Source organism: Siniperca chuatsi, linkage group LG2, assembly GCF_020085105.1.
Source record: "Siniperca chuatsi isolate FFG_IHB_CAS linkage group LG2, ASM2008510v1, whole genome shotgun sequence".
Lineage (NCBI taxonomy): Eukaryota > Metazoa > Chordata > Actinopteri > Centrarchiformes > Sinipercidae > Siniperca > Siniperca chuatsi.
Genome location: NC_058043.1, coordinates 35,329,679 through 35,348,410, shown reverse-complemented (window position 1 = coordinate 35,348,410; position 18,732 = coordinate 35,329,679). Strand labels below are relative to the sequence as shown.

The following is an 18,732-nucleotide window of genomic DNA, read 5'->3' as shown; positions in this document are numbered from 1 at the left end:
AGTCTCTACTCTGAGAGCACCGGACCGGCCTCAGTCCTCGTGTGTCGGCTGAAGCGCGCTCAACCTCTTCCTTCATCTGGACTTAATCTAATTTCATGTCCCACCGGCACCTGAGGCAACACACCCCCACCCACGCAGCCCCTTCCACTGTTTTAACGCAGAGCTGTTTTCGGCCTGAACACCCGTTAACACAACAACATTTGGAATCAAAGTCTGAGAATACTGAACAAACGATATTAAAAGAAACTTTCGAACGGAAATGTGGAATTAAGCGTGAGAATGTGGAACTCCCTGAAGAAGGCAGGGAGATACAATTGAGAGTTCCAGAAAAAAGCTGATAAGTATACCTTAAGTGTAGAACATTTAGTTTGCTTTAACATGCTACTGCTGCAAAACTTGTGACTTAGCCCCCCCCCAAAAAAATGCGGGAGGTTGCAGAAATGTTTCCATGTTTTCCATTTCAGCCCTTTGACTTTGGTTTATTATTGTATTACTTTGGGCCGATCACGGACTTGACAAGGTCCTTGACAGATTTCTTACTGCCTGTCTTGATCAGTAGCTGTAGCTACCTATGACCTATATTACAGGCTTGAAACAAACCTGTGGTTACTGCCCATGTTTTATTTGTGTCTGCATTTCCCCTGGTACCTGTTAAATTAGCCTGAAGGCCCTGCGCTGCTCTCACAGGTTGAAGTGGGGTTAACCAGTGTGGGGTTTGAGGGCCAGCACTGATATTTCTGGATCATGGCTGCCAGGGGACGATGGTTTATGACAAGGATTCTCAAGCTTTTTCTGGTCTGTGAGCCTGTTCCAAGTCTTCAAATTCTCATGACCCCAGCAAAAACATAGCTGTCATGGGAATCTGACTGAGTGTAATTTACTTTTGTGCATATCCATAAATCAATTTTCATATTAAAAAAGACCAAATCTGAAAGAGACCTGAGGATAATTAGATCCAAATGCAGTCGACCTGGACAGACCCAAAGAGAGGGAGAACACTGGCAGCAGCGTGATACTCCACCAATCAACAAACAGCCTCAGACAAAAAGAGCAGCAATAAGAAGACAAAAGAAAGGGAGGAAAGGGGTGGGGGTGGCAGCCTGGTGGTGCGATCAGCCTCACAGACAAAGTCAGAGTCAACACCTAACCAAACAGCTCTGGAACACTGCACCCAGACCAGCATGAACCGAAGAGAGGGCTAAGTTCAACATCAACTGAAAATAAGCACCAAAATGTTGCGATATGAGGTGATGGCAGATATATGAATGTTGATGTGCACAGGTGTTCTGCTGCAGGCTCAGTGCTGGCCAGAGTGTCACAACAGAGTTATTGAATAGTGAATGTGTCGAAACAAGTTGGAAAAGCTCTGTTGGAAAAAAAATCCATCTAAAGACACACTCCTTCATGTTGTTATAGTGTGCAATAGTGCCCCCAAATATGAAAACATCACAGAATATCACAACTATGAAGACTTGTGTCTTGTTTGAACATTCTGACCCGTTTAGATGGTTCTTGAAACATGTTGATTTGTATTGTAAACATGTTGAATTAACTGGACATTTTGGAAAATGTGCTTATTTGCTTTCTTTCTGAGAGTGAGAGGAGAAGATTGATATCTATCTCATGGCTGTGCATTCACTGGAAGCAGGGGAAAGGGCTAGCCTGTCTCAAAAACAAAGCACCCAGCCCAGTCTCCCTAGAAATGACGTCCACTAACTTTGTAAGGACGGGAGATGATTGTCAGTGTGAGCAGGCTGTAACTGGCACAATCACTTCAAAACACTTCTCCGCCCTAACTTTGATTCAAAGGCCTTGTCATAGTGTTTTATATTTACCCTCCTTTATCACGTTATGTCTTACTTCTATTTTTATTTTTCTCCACTATATTTATAGCTTTAGTCTGTATGATGCAGTTAGTCTTTTGTGTAAAGCCCCTTTGAACATGATTTTGAAAGTGTGCACACATACATTTGTTAATATTATTAATATTATTAATATTACACACTGTAGTCTGGCAGTTAATATTAACTGCCAGGGTCATGGCAGGATGAGTGAGACTGGACAGTAAACAGTACTGAGTGTCCAGTCAGAACGTTAGCTAACAAGCAGCCCCCTAACCCCTGGCAAGATGTCAAAGCCACACTGAGTATATTTGCTCAGAACCTGTGTGTGTGTGTGTGTGTGTGTGTGTGTGTGTGTGTGTGTGTGTGTGTGTGTGTGTGTGTGTGTGTGTACACGCTGGGTACATGCACTAGACTTTGCACCAGAGCTTGCACTGGACATGCAAAGAAAGCGAACCATAGAAAGGACTAAGTGTTCTGAAAAGGGAAGAAATGCAGTAAGAGAAGAGAGACCGAGAGCTGTCACTGTGTGTGTGTTTCATGCTGATGCTGAAGGGGAAACAAGCCTAACTTTCTAACTTATATAAAGCTTTACTCAGCAGATTCAGACTCAGCTAACCTACATTTCATCCTCATCGCCTCATCTTTATTCAGCTCTGTCAGGTGGCTCTGGAGCTCTGCTGATCTGCTGCTGTGATTCATCAGGATCTGAGGAAACACAGCCTTGATCTGTTTGTCGGGAACGGCAATAATACGACCCATATGCTGAATTTCTGGTCTTTGATTCCCTCCCATTCCCTCCCACCAAAACATGTTGCATTACTAGCAGCCTGCATGAAGCTTGCAGCGAAGTCCCACTGTGACTTCACACTACAATGATGATGCTTTCTTTTAAGGCTGTTACTGAATCTGGATGCACATTATTTATCAATCAACATTTTGGGATAATGCTGTTTTTCCACTGGGACGCGGTCCTGTCAGTGCTGTCCACCTTGGACATCACAGATGTGACGCTACTAAACTGGTTGTCTATGTGAGGACTTTTCGAGCCACGTCAAGATAAGAAACGCACTCATTGTCCACTCCCCGTCCCCAGCCAAACTGCTGTCGACCCGTGACTGCCTCTTCCAAAACAACTCGACCTCGTTTCGGGTCAAAAACAGGCAGGGAGCGTCCGCCATGTGGCTCATGTTCCATCCACTGCAATATCCAAATAATTGTAAGGTGATGCTTCTGGTGTATAGTTTAGGAGAAATTAACACAATTATAATACATCAACCAGTATACACAACCTCAACATAAAGCACTATCTGATCAAAAATAAGAAACAGGACTAAGAATCTGATCACAGCATCAAAACCCACTGTAGGGGGCTGCTGCCATCAACCCTGCACGCTGATGAGACCGAGAGACTCAAGTCCCCATGGGGGACTTTAACGGTCATAAATAACATCATGTGACTCAGCCTTGAAGCCGCCAGTCAGCTTCTATCAATCAACCCGAACCAAACCAACACCCTTCGCTAAGCCACAGCAATGCAACCAGGGAACAAGTTCAAACATCAGTAGATCCTGCTTTTGGAGGGTTAGAGCGATGGTTCTGTGAGGACTGCTGTCGCTCGGGAAACCTGCAGCCAACAGTCTTTTTGGAACGTTTTTGGAACGTTTGAACCAATATGTTCCTACATGGAAGCCATTTGTTTCCCATATGCACTCATTTACGTTCCCCAGTACCCGTTGCATTCCCTGCGTGACATGCAGTTACACACAGCCCTCCCAGCACCCTCTGTCCCTCCCCCAGGATGTTACTGACCTTAAAGGCAAACTTGCGGGTGATGTTATCCGAAGGCTCCACTCCTCCGACTCGGAAACTGAGCAGTGGCAAACTCCCTAACACCGTGTCCTCCTTCTCATCTGTGAAGAGGGAAAAGGACAGTGTGAAAACATCCCAGGAAGAATCAGAGAAACAGAATCCCAATCGGGTGCGTGGCTACAACTACTGTGTGAGAGAAATAACAATTACAGCCTGAGCCAGAGTGTTCACTCAGCCTGCAAGATAAAGGACAGCAAAACAGAGGAGGAGTCCCAGCACACGCTCTGCTCCCACGGTGACAGCTTCCTAGAATAGATATCCATTATGGTCCAAGGGTCCCTGTGATAAGCAGCGGTAATGGCTCACACACTCACACACCAGGATCCAGCGGTGATAAATAGGGGCACTGTAGAAGGGGAGCACCGGTGCTGACTAAATAATGGAATAAGACATGAAAATTTCAGCAGTTTGAAAAGGGATACACTCCTCTCTCCGTGACCTCCTACCTCTTATTTCCCGAACGTAGCTCTGCACCGACGCTCTCTCTGCTGCTGACTGAGTGTGTGTGTGTGTGTTAATGTGTGGGTGTGTGTGAGAGAGAGAGGGGGAGAGATCTGAGGGAGGGGGAAGGGCTTGTGCAATCATATACAATACGCTGATCCCTGCTCTGTGTGTGTGTTTGTGCGAGATAACGATCAGCCCATGTGACTCAGTGTTGCAGGAATCTCGGCCCCCAGCAAAGTGTACCTGCTGCTCGTCTGCACCAATGAGACACACACACACATGCATGCATGCATAAGGGGACAGCTCGTGTCTCCCGCACACATTTGAATGATTTATTGATGTCTGTATTTATAGACTGAAACCATGAAAGTGCATTCTGTCAGACTATCTGAACACAAAACACACATGCAACATACAGGAAGGTGCGCAAAGTGATGCTGACACAAAGTGACGAGAGGAAAAACATCCCTTGATAATGATGTAAAACACAGAGCGAAGACATATCACATCCAGGAGGGGCTGCAGCCAGATCATTTGGGGCATTTTCTCAGGGGAAGTGACCTGAATCACAAGTGTTTACTTCAAGGGGAGCATCCATCTATCCAAGCAGAGGCTTCGAGACCTCATGACAGTAATACTTTATTTTAACAGCTGCATTAAGCCTTCATGAGCAGCATATGAACAACTAAGAAATGGTTTATAAAGCACGATTTGGTCATAAGCAAATAAGGACATATTTGATAGGACATAACTCCAACTGTGAAGCGTCCTGTGTGTATAACATAATGTACAATATGAAGTATTTGTTGTAGTTTAATTAATGAAGTAGTTATTATGATTGTATTTTTGAATGAAGGCCAACGCACTGTTAGGATTTGTTCATGTGTGTAACCATCATATATCGGTACATCATATATAACTGATTGACATGTAATTGCAAGGACCTATTCTACATTTTCATTATTGACAAAAAAAAACACATGTGCAGAGCGTGATGCATCTTCTTCCTCTGAGCCATAGAGAGCCACACCATTGCACTGGGTGACGTGTTCCTTCATTACACACACCGCCCTGCTGCCCCAGATACTCACTAAATGTGTACTCATCCGCCGCTGAAAACAGTCCCCAACAACAGCATTATTTCCTCCTGTTTGAGTAACACTTGCTAAAAACTACATTGTCCAGCTGTTGAAGGATATTACTGTATCTTTTTTTTTAAATGAAACTATATATTGGACAGCCATTTACACCTTACGTACCAACCAGTGGGCTCGGGGCTGAGAGCCATTTTCAGAGTAGAGAAAAGGACATGATGTTCAACCAGGACAGAATCTTCTTTGTTCCTCCTGATTCAGAGATTTGTCAATCAGCTGCAGTCTCCTCTTCGGTTCTGTGGCTGTACGCTCTCACAGGCAGACTGGTCGGTAGCTGGGACAAATACCCTCCATCCTCCCTGACAGCCGATCCAATGTGCACCATTATAAAGGCGTGTCAAGCAGAACAGCCCTAGTCTGGCTCATTCTTGTTTAATATTCTCAACTTATTAAGCAGACAATCAAGGGGCTGTGCCCTCTGCTGGAATTCTTACCAGAAAACATGGTGCAAAATAAATCCACACACATCGTTCGGCCTTCATACCAGATCAGCAGTGCTGGTGTGACACCTTCAAACTTATGAGACTGGGCTCCACACAGAGAACTGTTTTCTCCCTTTCACCTCAAACTGCTAATCCCAACACCCCAGCCTCCAAACTGCATCATAGCAACATTTTTGGTGGGAAAATATGAATACTGTAAGAGATACCAAATTCCAAGTTTAAACAACATGGCTGTCTCCCACTGAGCCCCCAGATCTCTCTTTTGGACCAATTTCAACAATTTTCCAAGTAAGACGGTGTAGTCCCTCATTCGTCCAGGAGTGTTCTATCGTAGAAAAGGTTTCAGTCGTAGTCATCTGGACACTGTTTTCAGAATCAAGACGTTTCGGCTCCCATCCGGAAGTCATTCTCAATTTTCCAAGTAAGTATTTGACCTGTAGTATTTTTTTCCTGTATTCTAAAGATGTTTAGCGATGGAAAACTGTAATAATTAAATAAAAAAGTATAGTGCACATGATTTGGAGGGATTTGTTTCAATGTTGCAAAAACGCAACACTGGGCTTCAGCGGGCGTCACTTATTCACACAAAAGGCCCCATCACCGAGTCATCAGTCAATTCATCCTTTGGCAATATACAGTGCATATATATATATATATATATATATATATATATATATATATAAATACCTCATTGGCCACTTTATTAGGGACACCTGTTCAACTGCTCGTTAACGCAAATATCGAATCAGCCAGTCATGTGGCAGCAACTCATGGGCAAGACGACCTGCTGAAGTTCAAACTGAGCATCAGAATGGGGAAGAAAGGTGATTTAAGTGACTTTGAACGTGGCATGGCTGTTGGTGATGGGCTGGTTTGAGTATTTCAGAAACTGCTCTGATCCGAAACAGAGAAAATATCCAGTGAGCGGCAGTTCTCGGGACGAAGATGCCCAATAGAAGGTTGAAAAAACGTTGCCTGGTCTGATGAGTGTCGGTTTTGCGACATTTGAGACGGTTGGGTCAGAATTTGGTGTAAACAACATGAAAGCATGAAACCAACGGTTCAGGCTGGTGGTGGTGTGATGGTGTGGGGGATATTTTCTTGGCACACTTTGGGCCCCTTAGAACCAGCTGAGCATCGTTTAAGCACTGTAGCCAACCTGAGCATTGTTACAGTGTACCCATCTTCTAATGGTTACTTCCAGCAGGAAGCTCAAATCACCTCAAACTGGTTTCACAGTGAGTTCACGGCACTCAGATGGCCTCCACAGTCACCAGATCTCAATCCAACAGAGCTCCTTTGGGATGTGGTGGAACGGGAGATTCGCATCATGAATGTGCAGCAGCTGCGTGATGCTGTCATGTCAATATGGAGCAAAATCTCTGAGAAATGCTTCCAGCAGTTTGTTGAATCTATGCCACAAAGAATTAGGCAGTTCTGAAGGCCAAAGGGGGTCCAACCAGGTACTAGCAAGGTGCATCTAATAAGGTGACTGGTGAGTGGAAATGGTAATGGTTATTTGTCGGTCTCAGTCAAATCTTAACACACCGACATGAAACACAAACGGATATCATTCAGCGTGACTTATACCAGGTCCAAACTACATGACGAGTCGATGATTGTTGCCGTCACTCGGCAGAGAGACATGACAGACTACACGTTGGTCCCCGACCAATCATAGCCTGCCGTCTTTCACGACCTGTGTGATGTCACTGGGCAGGAGGTGTAGAGGCCGAACAGCAATGTAAACGAACAATGGCGAATGAAGTGGTGTGTATGATGAAAAGCCTAAAAGACTGTTTCACTGTTCCACCTCGCAGCACCAACAACATCGTTCCACGTTTACAGTGGAAGAGCGCTCTGTGCTCCTATTGGTCAACGTTTAAGTCACTAAACTGGACATTGGATCATTAATTGTGCAATATACTCTGTTTAAAATTGCCTATTTATTGATATTTATTCATACTTGTATTACTGCTGTGCAATATCCACCGTCTCATAATCATCTTAATAAGCTACACTTAACTTGACAGTACTCATTATTGCACTATTAGTTATTACTTATATTATTACATTGTATTATTATACCATACATACTTATCATCAACCTGTAAATCCACTTTGTACTTTACACTTATTTTAATTTTATACTTATATCCACTTGGTACTTAACTTATCTGACCTGTATTATAGTGTATTATATTCCCCGCGTTTGTCGGGCTGATATCGTGCAGTCTGAACCCTTTCCGAGGATATCATTATCTCAGATGATGAACGTCTGGAAATGCACTTCGACACCAGAGAAGAAAGCGGCTGCAGAACCTGCCTGAGAATCCTGCTGTTTCTAAGTTTCCTTCAGTCTCACAGTGATCCAGAGACAGCTGTCTGTCCGTCCACGGGTCCACTGCAGACAGGAGCTGCTGACTGCTGGTTCGGCTGCTCTGATGGGACAGTCTGACTGAGGGTAACAAATAAAAACAAAAAAAAGGAGCTGTTATGGGGTCTCGCTCTCCTGATGGCTTTAATTGTTTCTGTCGTCATATTGGTTTCCAAACAGGCCGATATGTTGGTGTTAGCATGTTTCCATCAGATTAGCAACATTTTTTACTTCATTTTCACACAAAAGTCAAATTTCACACTGAGCTGATTCACCCCACCTCCCCTACAGTCCCACTGGGGCTTTAGTCTTGTTTAATAATGCTTTACAAAGCTTAAACCATGTGCTCCAGACCTCATCACATTTATTTAACTTCATGTGTGTGTGAGGTTCAAGGTCTATATTTGTCACATTCACAACTATTACATGCGTGGCAGTCATTGCTTGGGCTTCAAGCTCTGCCAACAGTGCCAACGATTTAAAAAAAGTAATATCTAAGCATAAGAAAATGATTAGTTTACACTTGAAATGTTTCTGGAGTCAAACCTATATTACATGTCTGCAGCGGCCCCCCCAAACACCTTAGCAACCACTTACTAAAGCTCTAGCAATTTAGCAACGCCTAAGTTCCTACAACTTTGAACGTGTAGGCAACTAGACAGCAAAACGTTAGCAATGATCTAATGATTTGTGTCTGGTCATCAAGTATTTAACAGGGTGTCTGCAGATTATTGTTATTGTACAGTATAAGTTAAGTATGCACTTTTATGGGACATTTTACAACTAAATATATCTATTTGTTGGATTTTCTAAACTTACATATCACGTCTATTTATATTGCTGAAACAATGGCTGATCTGGATAAAAAGCCAAATGAAATCTTCTAGCCAAAGTGAAGAAATGTGGGAAATATCAGATTTGTCCTTGTCATATAAGCACTGGCTGTGCCTTGGAGGAGTCAGAGACAGCCCTGTGAAACACAGCCCAGACAACAAAAGTCCTGTGCTTTTTCTCCTCCCCTTGTGCCCATTTTTTGGCCCTTGGTCCTCGCTGGCATAGCAATCGCAGTGGTAAATTGCACTGTCACACATTCCTCCCTCCATCGCTCCCACTCTCTAAGCCTTCTTTTCCAAAACACAGCTGGGCCAGGCAGAGGCGGAGGGGAGGCTGGAACAAATCAGACGTGTTCAGAATAAAGAGAGAAGCCCCCAGCACAGAAGGAATTAACGTCAAAATAAGAAAGAAAAGAAGAGAAAAGCATGGGCGCTTTAAGGCCACGTTTGTGAAATGATCACAACCTTAACCTGGATTATTTTGTTACGTGGTCACAGAGAGAGGAAGACAAAGGTGGTGACAAAAACGGTGTATCAAATCAGAAACAAAGACAAAGAAGAATTGCAGCAGCTAATGTAGAAGGGACTGTCTGCTGGCTGTTCTACTCTTATCACAGCTTGTTTCCTGTGCACATCTTCTGGGAACATCCTGCACAAGGACGGACTGGAGGCTGCAGTCAGCTCTGAGGCGGAGGACCAACAGGAGGAACAACAGATCGCTGACAGTTACTGTAGGACAACAGCCGTCATAAGACTGGAATCCCACTGGATCTTCACAGGCAGAGAAGTATACAGCACGTGGATTTGGTACACAGCAGATGAAAAGAACTGAATTGAATCCTTTTGTCTTAAATTGTAACGCTGTTTGACATCAGACATGAGTGATTTAACTTAAAATCCCTTCTTTCCCTCTTTTTGTTCCACCTACACGGCCTAATGAGTTGGCTATGGAAACACACTGCACTCACCGAAGGAAAGAAATGTTGCCCCCCACACCCCTCTGATGAGTGTGCATGCACTCATCACCCCTTTTGATGGTATTGGTTTCTCCTGAAAGTCACAGGCTGACATCGTTGTTACTGTTACATGTTACTGATACCCAAACCCTATTTCAGTGACGGCTGTCGGAATGGAGAGCTTTTCAACACTTATTTGAACAGTTATTCCATTCAGTCAGTCTATACTTTGCTCATATACTAATTTGCTCTGGATAATATGTTTTGGAGGGAAGGGAATTCTAGCCAGGTCATTTTTTAGGAACCTAATGACAAAATGTTTCATGTTTTTTTATAATGAACATACGTATATGGACTGCCAACGCAAAGTGTTCATACTGAACGTATCTACAAACATTCACTGTTGTATACAATGTTTTCATTTGTTTCACCTTGAAGATTCAATCAACTGAAATCAATGAAAATCAAAGGAATCAGCAAGTGGAAAAACAGTGAAAAGAAGTGACAGTAAAGTCACAGAGGGCAGGTTTGAGGGGCTTTAAAGATTCAAACTGATGTGGCTAATGTTATCAAGTTTAGGGGCTCTGACAGCAAAGGTTTAATTTATTTTTAAAATACAGTTTTGGGAACTGAAGGAGAAGCGTATTGCAGAACTAAGAGTTCATTCTGGGTTGTTAAATGTATGTATTAAGTAATGTAATAACAGTAGTAGTGGTAGAATCTGTTTTGAATTTGAATGGAAGCCAGTGCAGTGAGGCTAAAATCAGGGTAATAAGGTGTCTTCTCCTGGCACCTGTTTCTGTTGCCTGTTAGAATCGGGGGGAAATGCAAAGTGCTGAAGTAAAGAGTTGCAATCCAGATAATGCAAAGGCGTGAATTACCCTCTCTATGTCTTTAATACGCATCTGAACAAATCACTTCACATGACAGTCAGCATTCTGTTGTGCTCCATTACCTCGCCAACCTCTCTTCTTCCTGTCTGTTAATTTATCACTTTCTCTCAGATTTTTCATTGCTTGTCTCATCTTTGGTTGTTAAAGTCTTTGAGATTCTCTGTGTTTTATTTTCAGAGACTGCAGCCAGCATTACCCCAGTGGTGTACTCTGCTGAAGAGAGCTACTGCTGTGAGAGCAGAGCCAGGCTGCAGCCCAAAATTAGCTCAGTGACCCATCAATCTGCATGTGAGAAAAGCCTCTGATGAGTGCATGCACATCCACACATCTTCACACACACAGAAAGTACACAAATACTGAATATGGCTGAAAGATGAACATTTCCAGTATCGTCAAAGCTCTCGTCGTTTATATGAGAAGAGGTCGCAGCATAATAGAAAGTTAATTACACAAAATCCTTTTGTTACTGACTAGCAGTGATCTAAATAGCTGGGTGAAGTAGTGATTTCATTCAGAAATATTCTCAGATCTCAATGGTATCCTGTCAGTACATTGCAGGACTAGATTGGCAATAGTAGACATTGTTGAATGAAATATGATTACATACTACACTTCGCCACACTGATGAAATATAGCAGTGCTTTCAGACATCACAGGAACAATGACTGAACTACTCGTGGCTCACCGTGACTGACAGCTGAATTGTATGGAAGTTTTTATTGGATTTTAACAATCCACAAATGTGTACCATGACAACAAATATTTCACTACGCACAAACATGTATTTTTTATTTGTGGTGTGTAAAGTCATATCCACAAAAATACAGTGATTTGCAAATATGCATAACTTTCTCTGAAAAACGCATTTTAATTTCACATAAAATGATAGAGGTTTTACAGATGTAAATAGTTTCACCACAACAAATACATGTAAAGTGATATTTCAGCATTTGTGGATCCATGTGATCCATGTGAAAGCAGACTGCTTCCTGTCAGCTTGCAGGCCACGTGACATTTGTGACTTCCCTCCTATTTATTTGTGGAATTTTGTCCAATTCGTACCACAGCAGGTCTGTAAAGAGGAATCTGTAAATTGAGGTGCAGTTACTAGCTACACCAGCGGGTGGCGAGATTCCCTCACATGAACTGACAGAACTACAGTCTGTGCTGGAAGAAGAGTCATCAGTAGACCCGCCCCTACTCTGCCTCTCATTGGCTATATTTATTATATTTTGGAAACAGGACAAAGCCTAGACTGACTGTTCCAGGCTTTAGCAGAAGCCTGGAACAGTCAGTCTAGGCTTTGTCCTGTTTCCTGTCTTATTTTGTAGTGTTCTCCTGTCCTCGTGTGTCTTGTGGTTTTACTTCCTGTCTTTGTTTGCTTTCCCTCCAGTTTAGATTGTTGGCCCCGCCTTGATTGATAGCTATGTTTCTAACCGGCACTACGACTTAGACAGGCCCAGGAGGAGAGCGACTCAGCCACAGCAGCTCACGTTTTTGTTCCCGTAGCACCAAAGCAGCAGAGAGAAGCTCCACAAACTGCCGCGACAGCAAGCTAACGCCTGTGGTGGTCGCTATCTAGCCAGCCGGCCATGCATGCTCACAGATGTGAGCTGGCTGGAGCTCTCGAGTGACTCAAGTCTCATACACGAGGCTTTTATTTCCCTGTTGATGGATGGTTTGTTTAAATATCACAACACAATCATTATAAAATGAACAGGAAGCTGTGGCAGCTTTGGTGCTACAGGAACAAAAACGTGAGCTGCCGTGGCTGAGTAAAACTTAATTTCACATAAAAATGATATAAAATGTTTTTACAGAGTAACTGTAATATTTGCAAATTGCTCTGTATTTTTGTGGCTATGACTTTGCACAACAGAAATAAAAAATAAATAATAATACTTGGTGCATGCAAAAGTGCATGGTGAAAAATTTGTAGTCATGGTACGCATTTTGTGGATTGTCTTTGTGGGTTACAACTAATAAAGTCCAATTTTAAAAACTTCCATAGAAATGCACTGCGGGAACAAACTTTCAGCATCAATAATAAACAACACAAAGGCCCACCAAACTGGGATGTTGCAATGAAAGTGGTGCCGAGCTGTGTGTGGTGGACATGAAAGTAGTTGGCCTGGCCATGTAGCGTCAGCAGGCTTTGGTAGTTGTGCAGTTAAATCGTGGTGTAAGCCTTTGAAAAGCCAGCAGTCAGCAAATGTTTGACACCACCAGGTGAAATATATGCAGTCTCAACAAGATGATGAAAGTCGGATTAAACATTGTAACATTTTACAGCATTGCAAAGAATGAAAGTAACCTACTCAACATGGCTGACTAATGTTTCCTCTTGATTTTATCATTAGTTTCATGAGAACAAAGTGAGACACACCACCACCAAATATTTAACAAATGTAAAGCACAGCATTGCAGTGTAGCTGTCAACAGTATGGCCACAGGGAGTGATACGGCATCATGCAGAAACTATGCAAATTATGCATTTCTATTGTATTTACCAATTTTAACATTTTTTTAAACTTGACTTTACACATCATCAGGATGCTGTATGTTTTTGTTGTCACAGAGGCCACGTGCTAACTGAACCAGACTAACAAGTTACTAACCCTCATGCACACAGATATCCGGGCTGGAGAACAGAGTGAAGCACAAACCTTTGTAGTAGAAGAGACATCGGTCTGTGAGGACGAACCACCTCTTGTTCCACTGCTTCACTCCACTGCTGGCCTGTAGGAACACACGTCACACACTCATTAATCATCATCATCATCTTCATCTTTCTCATAATTATTATCAACAAACCCCATAAAAAGCAACAATGAATTGATCTGCATTGAACAGTATTGTCTGTGTAGCCACAGCCTGATACAGCTTCTGCCTCCTGGCCACACAACTCCACTATCATGCAAAAGCTATCAAACATAAAAGTGGGGGACATATTCCTGCATTAATATGCACATGGCCAGTGCAGCAGGCTCATGGTCGGTTTCGGTCACTTCAGTGGATTTCTTATTTAACCTTTGAAAAACAGAAGGCCAGAACTGCACATTTGCCCCCCCAGCTTCCACACTTTGAGTTTTCGCCATGCAGTATGAAGGTCATCCTACTTCCTGTTTCAGTACTGAGCACTGGTATTGGATGTAAGTGTTGCTGAAAGGCAGATGTTACGATGATCTGACTAGGCACCCTGTCAGACTCGACCTGAACAAACACTGGTGGTGAATGGTTTTGAAGGCACTCCATGTTTTTATCCTCCAGTCGGATTCTACTTGAATACCAGGTAACAAATCCCAGGAAGCCAAATAAAAATGACTAAACACTTACATAAGATAGAGGTTTATTTTAAATAATTTATTTATTTTATTTTTCTGATATTACAGTAGGTGGGTTTGATGTGATCTCTTTGTCTTAATCTGACTCTTTGGACATGTTAACAAATAGACTAAATGTCTGTGTTGGTCATTTGTACCAACCCCTGTTATTCTGTCAATCGTTCCTTCACTTCCATAATGGCTCATTTTGCTTCAAAAGGTGCAAATAGAGTACTAAATTACCAATCTGGTGAATCTGTTGATGGAATGTGACACTACCTAAAACCTGTGGCCCCACTGCATGTTCATTTGCTCCGGAGAGCAGACAGTCATCCCTCTCACGAGTCTCCTCAGAATTACCATCATGCCACTCTGGATGGGTGTACAAAGTGCTTGCTCATTATCAGACTGTGCTTCAAATCCTTTTCATCAAAAGTAAGCACAGGAGTTACTACAGACAGATCAAAGAATCAAAGCAACACAGTTGTAGTCCTTAGTATGGCTCAAGCTTCATCCTACAATTCCCATAATGCAACTTGATAGTGTCTTTGGTTTTGTGTTCACTATGACAGACCTGACAAAGCTCGTCCAGAGCTACAGAAGGCATTATGTGACCACAGGCTGAGTGCTACTAAGCGGGACTTGTTCTTCTTTAGCATTGCGGTCAGAGAGAAAAGGGTTTACCTGCTTGTGCAGCCATCCCTGTTTGGTGACCACCGCTTTGGGATTCCTGCGCATAGAGTTGGAGCGCTTCCCAAACGTAGCCGCCTTTCTGGGAGTGCGAGACGTCTGCAGGTCAGAGGAGATATGGAAGAAGAAGAGGAAGAAGGTTTATATATTGGTTATGTATTTATTACATAACATTTATCAAATACCAAGCAATTTGCAGACTCAGTGAACGAGTACATGTCTCCATCCATAAAGTGCAAGCATAGATTTTAAGTGAACTTCCACATGGATGCTCAGTAGTGTGTGTCCATCAGTTGATTCTGAACCAGTAAGTCATAGCATTGCTACAGATGTAGCCGATACCATCCAGTCAGTGAATTCATTGACTACACGCTGGGGTTGGATCTGAGTAGTTGAAATAAAATGATGTAATGAATAATTTCCTCAACCTCGGGGGTCATGTGACATGAGGTACATTTGGGACATGAGGTCAAAAAAGATGTGATGAACAACTTGTTACCTAAGCCAGGACCCTCTCAGCAACAAGAGCGAGTGTGATCACATGACGTGCTGAGGAGTGATGAAATGAAAGGCTGTTTTATTCAGTCCGACCAGCACTGACCATGAAAAGCATGCTGCAGTCGCATTGGTATTGCAGGCCTTGTTCAAAGTTCAGAGTTCAGGTTTAATGCACAAGAGATGGGTTACTTTGTGTGTGTGTGTGTGTGTGTGTGTGTGTGTGTGTGTGTGTGTGTGTGTGTGTGTGTGTGTGTGTGTGTCTCACCCGGGTGTAAGGCTGGGCTTCTGGGGACAGGTCTGACACCATACTGGCACTTTTGGAGTGAGTGATCTTCTCAGCAGCAGTATTCGCTTTCCCATTCATATCCAGATCACAGTGCCTGGACAGAAGAGCAGAGGCGTGAGCTCCGACGAGTGCACCGGTGCATTTGCACTTCTTCCCCTTTTTGTCTTGTAGCCTGCCAAGAGAAGTGAGTGACTGCCAGAAAATTAACTGTGCACAATGACAAATGGTGCAAATGTGATCTGGACTGACCTGTCCAGGCTGCCACGCTGCAGACTTGCCTACAGAGACCTCCTTCACCAGAGAAAGGGCCGATGGTTACATTTACCTGACAATGACCTCTAGTGGCCATGTGAATAATGACTCTTGGCTGTCAGACACAAAGGTGGAAAGAGTGTGATGTTGTTACAGAGTGTGACTTTGACGCCAGAGACTTTCACACCGTCAGCGTCGGTTTGACCACGGCCAAGATTATTAATTATTTAGTTTGCAGGACTTGTGTCTTTCTTACTGACCCAGTGCATTTTAATTATAGTAAGTATATCCCAATCTAGTCCACGTTACTGGCCCAGTCCTGTCTAGGTCATTGCAGTCTAGTCTAGTCCAGTCTGCTCCGGTACATTCCTAATATAGTTTACGCTGGTAGTCTTGGCAAGTCAACACTACCAGGCTGACTCGTAGGAAAATGGGAACGTTGCAAAACTCATGCTAACTTAGCGCCACAATGAAGCAGGTCCCAGGCTAAAAGTCAGCCTCCTCACTGGCTGATGACTCATGTAGAAAACATGGAAATAAGGCAGCAGCATTGTTCTCGTATTGTAGGGTGGGGCTAATTAGCCCTAGTATTATTGTACAGTAACAGTTGTTATAATGAAACATACATATGGCCGTTCAGATGTTAGCCCCTTACCCTAAAGTCCTATATAGTAGCATCTGCGTATACAGACACTAGAATGATGCGGGGAGGGGCCCATAGAGAATGCCTGTGTACAGGGTCCAAACCTGGCTGTGGGAAAGGTGAGTCTCACTGCTGTCTGGGCAAATAGTTAACACCCCACTGGAGTTCACACCAAATGTCTTTTATCAAAGGTTAGATTACATGAAATAAAGTTAATGAATTAGACCAGTAATGTACATCCACATGGGCAGGCCAGTAACTAAAACAGGGACCCACTGATGCCAGTTTGTAACAACAAGCTCAGGGATCCCCATCTGACCAGTGGGGGGGTTAATGCATGTGCTGCACCTCATTTCCATTCTCATTCTTAACACTTCCTCAAATGAAACTCTGCTCGTTCCTCCACCTTCCCTCTTATTTCCTCCTGTCGTCTTCTCCTACAGTCTGTGTGTGGTAAGAAGAGTCTCATCATGCAGTAAATCATGTCACTGATGCCTTTCATTCACTGAAAGCATACCGTACACATTGTTTTTATCAAAATACTCTATTTTTTCTAAAGCTGCTGGGAAGATGATGCAGCTGTAACATTGTCTATCAGTGGCACTAACTATTGAACTTGCTTTGTGATTCAGTACAATGATTTGTTCTGCTTGCATCAAACATGTCTGAGACTAATATTTCCAGGATGTCCTTGCTGAAATGTCTGAGATGCTTCCTAGCAGCCTGTACAGGCCAGCTGATGAGCTGGTGGGTGCTGCTGCTCATGCTGCATTTCACACTGCATCCAGTGGAAGTGCATGGAGTGAATCACGCACTGCAGCTGCACTGCATGATTCATTCTCCTTTTTCACAGTTCTCTCCACTCATTCAAGCTGCTTGTGGAAGTATTTGGCTGGCAAAAGAATTGTTGTGAATTTGTAGGACTGACCTGTATAGCCGGAAGCAAATGGGCTTCACAATATGTGGCTGAAAGGTTGGAGGCTGCTTAGCACAAAAGAAAGAAAGAGTGTGGACACTGGGTGGCTAATGTTGTGTGAGAAGAAGTAGAATCCACGTGTGAATGCTGGTAGCTAATGATACTAGACTACAGAGGGATGGGCTGCGCTAACAGATAGTGGCCAGGTTTTTATGCTAACAAATTTCTCTAGATTACAGAATATTGCCTGCTGGTGGAATGAGTACAGGATTTGTAGAGTTGTTCTGCAGTGGGAGTAAATGTAGCTGAAGATATACATTACTGCTGGTAAGTTCGGTTTCTGTCTTACTTACTGCAGATAGGAGTGTATTGGTGTGGGCTCTTCCAGCTGGATCGGGCTCACTGCTGGTCCAGCTGGTCCACTGGGGTCATGTTGACTGGAAACAAGCAGATGAAGGTAATAAGATGTTAAAGAAGACATCCCAGGACGTCACTCAGATCTCTTCATTGGTCAGTTGGGATTATCAACAAGGATAAAGATAATTACAGTTTATTACAACGTGGGTCTTAAGTTCACAGTTTCCTCCAGCATTTCTCTCAGTTCTGATTCAGCAGGAATGGACATGTGCCAAGAACCCAGCTGTCAGCAGCGAACTTCCTATTACTGACAGGAATGACGGACAAAACCAGAATTATCTTTGGTTGGTTACAACAAAAAAGTGAAACAAGCACTGGGTTTGACAGCTGACCATACCGCCCAATCACTGATGACATCACACACTCAGCTGATGCATCAGCTGATCACAACACCGTAGCTGTCTGCCTGCATCAGCTCCATCCTCGCTTCATTTACTTTGCGGTATTCAGAATCCTCAGCTCCCTCAGGACTGCCATCTCACATGCTGCTGCCCTGGATGCCAGGGCCCTCTGTGTGTGTGTGTGTGTGTGTGTGTGTGTGTGTGTGTCTGTGTGTGTCTGTGTGTGTCTGTGTGTGTCTGTCATTTGGCATGTGGCCCAGTTTCTGCATGGGATATCTGTGTGGCCTCCTCACACACATGCTGTAGAGTCTTAATCTCTGTTTCTCTATCACACACACACACACACACACACACACACACACACACAGTAGAAAACAGAATGACTCAGAGCTAGCACACAAAACAAGTACTGGGTTTGTTTTGAAGGCCTGAATGTGTGAAGTCCCTGCTGGTTTTGGAAAACAGGCCTTTTGTTCACTGCTGCTGGAATATGGTTTCTGATAAACAGTCAAAACAATAAAGTCACTGATTTGAACTGAATCATCGCCGAAAC

The 18,732-nt window shown here is 43.4% G+C and overlaps 1 protein-coding gene across 20 annotated transcripts in view; it reads right to left on the bottom strand.

Annotated features, from left to right (window-relative positions):
- Nucleotides 1-18,732, bottom strand: part of plekha6 (pleckstrin homology domain containing, family A member 6) — a 120,250-nt gene that overhangs the window by 42,756 nt on the left and 58,762 nt on the right. For 12 of the 20 annotated variants that reach the window (XR_006380429.1, XM_044219355.1, XM_044219365.1 and 9 more), the window contains 5 exons: nucleotides 17,775-17,858; nucleotides 15,590-15,782; nucleotides 14,821-14,925; nucleotides 13,480-13,552; nucleotides 3,654-3,754 (listed from right to left, as the gene is read on the bottom strand). Coding sequence is in view for 17 of the 20 variants with exons in the window: in XM_044219355.1 (XP_044075290.1) it covers nucleotides 3,654-3,754; nucleotides 13,480-13,552; nucleotides 14,821-14,925; nucleotides 15,590-15,782; nucleotides 17,775-17,858 (556 nt within the window). In the remaining 3 variants the exon portion in view is untranslated. The other 8 variants (XM_044219492.1, XM_044219383.1, XM_044219450.1 and 5 more) reach the window with 5 other exon arrangements.